This window comes from Pyxicephalus adspersus, chromosome 5, assembly GCF_032062135.1.
Source record: "Pyxicephalus adspersus chromosome 5, UCB_Pads_2.0, whole genome shotgun sequence".
Taxonomy (NCBI): Eukaryota; Metazoa; Chordata; class Amphibia; order Anura; family Pyxicephalidae; genus Pyxicephalus; species Pyxicephalus adspersus.
The window spans coordinates 22350695-22359583 of record NC_092862.1 but is presented as its reverse complement, the minus strand read 5'-3'; the positions used below and the strand labels follow the sequence as shown (position 1 = coordinate 22359583).

The following is an 8889-nucleotide window of genomic DNA, read 5'->3' as shown; positions in this document are numbered from 1 at the left end:
TATGTTGTTCTATGACAGTCCAGGGCTCCCAGTGTATGTTCTCAGTTGTTCTGCACCCAGATAGCAATGATCCTCTAAACAATGCATCCAGACAAGTACATAGGGATCAGCAGAGATGTATCATGGGGTCACTCCTCATCACCCTCCAGCCATGTACTGCGCTACTGACACTGTGTGCATCATTCTCTCATAGCTGCCAGTCATCTCCTTCCCTCCCATGGCTGCACCCAGCTCTGTGTGTAGGGTGAACTTTGCTTTGCAGACAGACAGCTCATCATTCCTTCTCTCCTCCCTTATCTCATGATGCAGAGGAAATCCAATGTGAAGCCCGCAGCCTTCATTGGGAGCACCTGGGCAACAGGAGGAGGCTGCAAGGAAAACAAAGCTTCATGTCTGGGGAATAGCGAGCGATATGAGAGCAGACAATGACAGCGCATAGCGCACGCTGCCACCATGTGAGCTGCAGGGAATCCGTGCTGGGAGCTGTCCTTTCAGCACCACCATTCACCTCTCACACATTGCACTGCTAACAGGTCTGCTGCACAACTTCTACACACAACTGCTGCACACAGTACCTACAGGAACACTCCATGAATTGGGAACCAGCTCCTCCAAGAACCTGACATGGGGATACCCACCGCCTCCAGGACACCTACATGGCATAGAAGGATGCCCCTGGAAGTTGGTTCTCTGGATCGCCTTCAATTCTTTATAAACTTCCATCCATAATAGGTATTATTATTAATAATATTATTACACAGTATTTATATATCGCCAACATATTACGCAGCGCTGTACAAAGTCCATAGTCTATTCATATGACTTCATTTAACAAAAGCCTATTACTTTGCAGTAAATACATTCTATCATCATTGATGTCCAGAACTTTGCACTGCACTGTAAACAGGGGGGAGTCATTGGATTACATAAAATGGCATTACACTACATGGGTATAGTAAACAGTCATGAAGCTTTGATATGGAATTTCTGTATTCTGCACATGAGTCATCTTATCAAAAAACATATCTTCATAAAAACATTGATTTTCATATTGTACGACTATAACATCACTATCATCTACAATTCATTGTGTGTAAGTAACAGACATGCAGATTTCTGTTTTAACATTTATGTTGCATCCTGATGTACTGATACTACAGCTGATGTACAGAACATATATATATATATATATATATATATATATATATATATATACACAATATTGTACAGTAAATTAATTTTGTTGTCATTAATACTAATGCAGCATAAAGTATATTGCAGTCAAAAAATATGTCTATGCTTTATGATCCATGAAGTCTAAATACTTATTTATTGAATGTTGACATTTTGATGTAAATGGCAGTTTTGGTTGCTTTAAAACACAAGCTTGCAATAAAAAAGATTATGGATGTAATATCCTATCTTGCTCTTGTTTTTGTGTAGGTCTTGCCTTGCAGAGGCTTCTTAGCTCAACATGACTGGCACAATATTGAGGGATTTGTCTGAAACTGATTTTGGAGATACAGAGATTAGTATAAATGTCGGAGGGTTCAAGAAAAGGTTAAGATACGACACACTGCTGAAATTCCCGGAGACTAGGCTGTGTAAGTTACTGGCATGTCAGTCCAAGGAATCCATCCTGGAACTATGCGATGATTATGATGACACCAAGAATGAGTTCTACTTCGACAGAAACCCAGAACTCTTCCCGTATGTGCTGCATTTTTACAACACTGGTAAACTCCACGTCATGGGGGAGCTGTGTGTTTTCTCCTTTTGCCAAGAGATTGAATACTGGGGCATAAATGAATTTTTTATAGACTCTTGTTGTAGCTACAGTTATCATGGGAGAAAAGTGGAACCAGAGCAAGATCAATGGGAGGAGAAAAGTGAACAGGAGAGCACCACTTCTTCCTTCGATGAGATCCTGGCGTTTTACCATGATGCTTCCAAGTTTGATAGACAGCTGTTTGGGAACTTCAGGAGAAGACTCTGGCTAGCTCTTGATAACCCAGGCTATTCCATTCTGAGCAGGATCTTTAGCATTCTCTCCATTATGATAGTGCTTGGATCTATTGTAACAATGTGCCTAAATAGCTTGCCAGACTTTCAGATAGTAAATGCTAATGGAAGTACAGACGAGGACCCTCGCTTTGAGATAGTGGAACATTTTGGAATAGCTTGGTTCACCTTAGAGTTGGTGGTGCGTTTTGCTGTATCTCCAGATGTAACTGTGTTCTTCAAGCACCCACTGAACATTATAGATCTGATTTCCATAGCTCCATTTTACATTACTTTAATTGTCAACTTGGTAGTGGAGAGCAGCCCAACTCTGGCAAATGTAGGGAGGGTGGCTCAAGTACTGAGACTCATGAGGATTTTCCGGATTCTAAAACTTGCCAGGCATTCCACAGGTCTAAGGTCTTTGGGGGCAACCTTAAAATACAGCTACAGAGAAGTAGGGTTGTTGCTTCTCTATCTCTCTGTAGGAATTTCTATATTCTCTGTTGTGGCTTATACCATAGAAAAGGAGGAAAATGATGGGTTGGCAACAATACCGGCATGCTGGTGGTGGGCCACTGTTAGCATGACCACGGTAGGATACGGCGACGTGGTCCCAGGTACGATAGCTGGCAAATTGACTGCTTCTGCTTGCATCCTGGCTGGCATATTGGTTGTTGTGCTTCCCATTACTCTCATATTTAATAAGTTCTCTCATTTCTACCGCCGACAAAAACAATTAGAAAATGCCATGAGAAGCTGTGATTTTGGGGATGGGATAAAGGACGTGGCTTCTGTCAATCTGAGGGACTATTACGCTCAAAAAGTCAAATCTCTAATGGTGAGCATGACAAATATCAGTAAGAGCACACCAAGTGAGCAGAGTCTCAGTGATTCAATCAGTTAGACGCGACAAAAGGACCACTAAACACAAATTACAAATTGGTTTATGTCAATAATAAATGTTTGGTAATATTCCTGATAAATGTGTTAACATTTCTGCAGAATATCTATAATATCTATATGCCAAATTTCTGATATTTCCACAATATTATTATAATATCCCCCACACCCTGGCTAAGTAATTTGTCTAGGGGATATGGTAAAGCATTATTTACCTTAATCCAGTGTTCCATGACAGCCAGTGGTGATCCTCTCTCCAACACTGAAACGTGGGCAGGTGTAGGTACACCTACATCACATACATCACATACATCAATAGACCAGCATTGACTGCTCCTTTATTGTATGTAATGATGTTGGCCAAAGGGGTTGGCAACAAGACCAGTTGGAGACCCCCAAAAAGAACAACTTCTTGGTGACTGATCATCCCAACCAGAACTGCTGGGAAAGCAGACCATGGACCCTAAATTAAGGTAAGTAATAAAGTTTGTATGTACTTATATTAGTACTCTTTCACATAGAGTATGTTTTAAAGCAAGTTGGTCAGATTGGTATCTGTGCAGTATTGCAAAACGCTAAGATTTCCCAGGCTCATTTTACACCTGGTAACACCTTGCCAATGGCAAAATTACGAAATTACTTCTACACAACGTAATGGCCAGTGCTTCCTCCGCGGCAGGAAAACTGCAGAATTTTCATCACTGACACCGAAGTTAAAGTCCCTTTTGTAGATACATATGAATTTGCTTCAAATGTTAGACAACCCAGGGTCAATGTCTAATACACTTGTGAGCTAAATGACAAACTGGCTTGTTAACATATCTCAGGAACTCCACAGTGGGATCAACCCTTGCTATAGAGTCCAGATTTGCCCCTGGGATCCCACTTGAATCTTGGCATTCTGTATGATACAAAATAATCTAACAGCAATGAATGAGACCCCCTGTAATTGCAATTGTTGGTAAATAGAGCAGGGACATCAAGTATGGGGAATCCTAGAGTGGGGCCATCAAACTTTCTGTTCCACATTGCAAAGCGTATCTCTGAACCACCAAAATGCAGACTTATACTTCGTACCAAGGAAAACAAGAAGTGTATCAAACCATTTTAATTATTCTTTAAGTCAACTTGCAGAACTCAGCCAGGGCTTCAAATGCAGAGGAAATATCAGAGAAGTATGAACTATGGCAAGGCAGTCTGTAGTGCCATTGTATGGACTCCTAAAAGTGCAGAAGGGATTTTAAAGGCTTGCAAGATGCATTACCTTAAGGCAGCCCATTCTAATAAATGACCAGGTAATGCACCAGAACGGACCAAAAAAAAAATAAATAAAAAAAAACAAAAAAAAAACAATTTTTTTCGGATGCAGCAAACCACAGTGCATGGTAATGTGTTACTCTGTGTTGTAGTGGTCTAAAACACACATATGTTGGGTTAATGCATTGAGGTGCCATTGAAAATTGTGTTAACGCACATAACGTGTTAACAAGCATTGTGGTGACGCTAGTGTTTCTGTGACACACTCCCCTGAAAAAGTCGGAAAAATGTTTGCAACCTGACAAAATCTGATGACATTTGACAAGCATTAAAGGATCCAGATGTTTCATTTTGAAAATCCAGGGTTTTGTTATGAAGAGAAATACATTTGGAATTACGGTTTATAAAGAGGATCCATTAAAATGAATAAAAACATAATAATTAATTCTTTTCATTGCTCAGTAGGTGATCAGACACAAGGTTGGGTTTAAATTCTGCCAACGGCCCCAATAGTTTTAATTTACAACTGTCAATTTACCAATCTGATGCTTAAAAATATAAATAAATAAAAGCAAGCTGATTGCTTGTTACACATTCATTTACACTGTCTACCTGTTGTCATTGCAATAACACTAAAAATAACATCCATACTCCATTTACATGCGTGGGAGCTGTTCTCCTCGCAATAAACCATAACTCTTCTCTATACTGTGCCAGCCTTGTGTAGCAGTTCCTGTCACTCTTGCTGCCTGGTTTCCACGTGTTGTCGGTCCCCTGTGATGATGTGACAGATTGCACTTTGTACTGTCCAGCCTCTGCCATCATTGAGTGTGAGCAATATGTGATGTAACCAGATGTATTCCTTGTCTGTGGCCTTGTTGGCGGGTGGCCCCCTCTTGTATGCATTCAGTGAAATGTGTAAATTACTGTGTATGGGAATGCACTACTGTAATAATGTCTGCTGTGTCTCCTGCGGTTTATACAAAGCAATGGCTTAACTGACATCCTGCAGTTTACTGGGATGGATCTGTGTCTTATTGACCCATCGTTCCAATCACGTACTTCCAATGCTCATTCCAAAACCAGATGTACCATTGAAATACTCATGTATTGACAACATGTGATTTTCAAATAAAATCTATTATTTTTTAATGTTCTTTTGCAAGTGATGTTTAATAGTGATTGGTGTATTGGAGTTCAGGTGTTTGGGCAGATTTGATTAGCATCAACAGATCAGCCTTTCTAATTCTAGGTTCACATTCATTGCATGTTGTGATTTCAAAGTCAAAATTAAACTTTGAGGTCAGGGAATATCCTTACCTGCTACACTTTTCTGTAGGTAACCCGGTGATCCTGGATCACGCCTGCTGGTGATTTTGGAACACTCACCTTGCTGCCTCTCCTATATAGAAAACCAGATAAAGACAAAATGCTGCTACTAAGAAAGTGCCTACGGCCAGTAATCAAATCAAACTGCAGGCAGCAAGAGTAGCCGAGGCATTTGTTTCATGGAACATTTTATTACTGCCCTCCTACTGACCTCTTATGTGTATAATAATTTTGCAGAGGTTACAGAGAATTCAGATCAAGGTAAATTCATTCTATTTTCTGACTCTCTTTGTTCACCGTACCGTAGCTCTCTGAATATTTCCATTTGTTGAACCACTATATATACTATATATATAGTATTGCCTTTCCCCAATCTCCTTATGACAGCTTAGTTACAGGTAATGGATTTATGTCATGGGTACCAATATGATCCCTGGCCCAGGTTTTGTTTTGCTGGGTTGACCATTGTAACCATTATTCATTTTTTTAGATTTGTTTACAACACAAAAACTGCAACAGAAAGTGAGACTCCATGGTGGGATTGACAGCCATAGAAAATTTACATGAACGAAGTTCTCAAAAAATTAATGAACCCAGGGTTTGCTTCACCCATCAGAGACACAACTACTCATACTGGAAAAGTCAGGCTTAGATGTGCTGAATAGCCTATAAAAGAAAAAGGTGATACAATCAAGTAATTCCCTACTAATGTGATTTTTTACATGTGAATAGTATTGCACACACAGCATCATTCACACAGTATTGTTTTCCAAATTTATTAAATTACACTAATGCTATGTTACCTCTATTGCATAATATTATATAAAATGATTATACAGGATTTTTATAGCACCAACTTATTACGCAGCGCTGTACATGAAATAGGCATAATGCACACCAATATAAACTATTACATTAAGCAGACATTACTTACAATAATAATTTATAGAAAACTTGTCACTCGTCACTTTATATTGCAAAATTGACAGCTGAACACAGCAATGTCACATTTAATAAATAATCATTTATGTGCTACAGAAAAAACATGTTAACAAGTTCAGTGACACATTTTGCTGTCATATAGATTCCTTGCCTCTAGACTGTTCAATATTTTGCTTTTCCATGTATCATTTACAACGAGCAAAGGTCATTTCTGAGTATCAAATATACAACACTCTCACAACTGTGTAATACAGGTATCCTCTAGCTATAAATATACATAAATCTATAAAGTGTACATAATACACACAGACTCATCAATGGGAATAGATATCCCATCCACCAATCCTGACTATCAATACCCAATATATTCCAAGTCAGATGATGTCCTGAATATAGGCTTTGTGAGGTTGGTATGGTTTGCTACGCCAAAGATTTACTCCATCTGTGAAGACTTTGCTATGTGTTCAATAACATCAGAGGTTGGACTAAGTCATCACCCCTCTAGTCCAAGTCGAGGCCCAAGTCAAGTTTTATGTCACCAAAAATTCTTCCAAGTCGAGTCCTAAGTCAAGTCACCTAATTTATCCCCATATAGAAACAGAGCTCTGATCCTGTTCTTAAGCACAGAATCGCATTCTAAGTCCAATGCTTTACCCTCTGACAGCTGAAGCGGGAAAAGAGGAAGGCAGTGAGGCTTCTGTAACACAGCCTTCCTCCTCCCCGCCCCAGCTGTCAGAGGGGAAAATTTAGAATGCAAGAAAGGTGGGGATGAAGGCAGTGTTACAAAAGCTTTACTGCCTTCCTCCCCATTCCCTGCAGCTGTCAGTAAAAAAACAATTCACGAGTCAAGTTGCAAGTCGCTGGGGAAAACCCTCAATCTGAGTTGCAAGTCGTTCATTAGGCGACCTAAGTCGGACTTGAGACCAAGTCGCACAACTCGAGTTCCAACCTCTGATTAACATTGATTCAATTGTCAGAGTAGGTCAGCATCATTCAGTATATCCTTAACAATTGGAGTTTATTAGCTCTAAAAACTCACTTATGCTTTAACAATTTTAAAGTATTTTTAATAAATAAGTTTTTATTAAAATAATAAATGATGATCCTGATCCTACCATAAAGGTCCTTGTTCAGGCACTTCTTGTTACTGGGTCCCATTCTTCAAGTTCTCCTCCTGCTTTGTCATCTTGCATTTCCAATGGGGGATACAAGTATTTTTTCGACATAGAAGAAGGTACACTATAGTCACCATGAGGAAACAGGGAAAAGATAATGCTGCCATCAATTGTATAAAAAAGAGGCTGCAAAAAGGGGTGCAAGAGATTGGCATCATGCAGGAAGCCGCAACAACAATAAATGGACAGAAGGTGAAAAGCAATTATTACCTACACTACCTACTGGTACTTTAGCAAACTAAATGTCTTTTTGTTAGGGTTTATATCTCCATTCACCTGCAGCGTTCACCTGAAATGTGTCTTTTTTCACATTTGCAGTTGATTAGAAGGTCTGGAAATAGTGTATAGCAGTTGTTTCCTGGATTAGCAAGTAACTATCTGCCTCCCCCCTCCAGTGTAATTATTGCAGATAACTATCTAGCTGCGTGGTTATCCATGGTTGCCATTTTTCAACTGCAAGATTTACAGTGTCGCCCACTAACTGCAAATGTGTGTATTGGGCTATTTCTCAACTAAGTGGTTTGGGCAGATAAAGGCAGAACAGTTAACCACGATTGTAAAAAGAAACAAAGCATGAAATTCAGACCAGTTGAGAACATAGGAGGATATGGTAGGCAAACAATTCTTCAGCAAGTACAAATCAAGGTTTTAAACTAATAATAACAATATGTGAAACAGACACTTTGCAACTTTTCACAAAGCTGGATATCAGTGCTGACCACTGCAAAAACATTTATCTACCAGCAGTAGTACTGCAAAATTACATTACTAACCACTGAGCCACAGAGTCAGACATCCGTCAGAAATGCTTCTTGCTGCCTGGAGGTGTTCTGGAGCATGCTGAAAACTCACTGTGATTGCAGAAAGAATATTCCCTAAACAAAGGCGAGACGTTCTATTGTGTACATATCTATTGTACACACTTTCTTCTCAGTAATGATAAAGCATTTCTGTGCTATTTGATATAAAAAGGATACATAGCTAGGTTTCATAAATATAATTATTCTATAACGGATATTAGTGAGAGAGAAAAACCTGACCTACTTACAATCCATGTTTGTTTTAGTTTTCATTTTGATGCTTTGCTGTGTCTACCTGGACCTGACCTCTGGCTTTTTGAATTAGATAATGACTGACAGTATTAGTACAAACTCAGACATATTAATTTCAATCTGAAATATAAATACAAAGATAAACCTGTACCTCGGCTCATGATAGATACATAAGATAAATACTTAAGATATAGATAGATATACAGTATAAGATAGAAAAATGAAAAAGA

At 39.1% G+C, this 8889-nt stretch overlaps 1 protein-coding gene across 1 annotated transcript; it reads left to right on the top strand.

Moving 5' to 3' along the window:
* Positions 1 to 80: 80 nt before the first annotated feature.
* On the top strand, positions 81 to 5313 carry KCNS2 (potassium voltage-gated channel modifier subfamily S member 2). The gene is made up of 2 exons (XM_072410856.1): positions 81 to 732; positions 1444 to 5313. Exon 2 carries the CDS (start codon positions 1475 to 1477, stop codon positions 2906 to 2908), a length of 1434 nt encoding a protein of 477 aa, XP_072266957.1. The 5' UTR covers positions 81 to 732; positions 1444 to 1474; the 3' UTR covers positions 2909 to 5313.
* Positions 5314 to 8889: the final 3576 nt, after the last annotated feature.

What these genes read in the sequence shown, in the direction of transcription:
- KCNS2 (XM_072410856.1), top strand. Translation starts at nt 1,475, where the DNA reads ATGACTGGCACAATATTGAGGGATTTGTCTGAAACTGATTTTGGAGAT.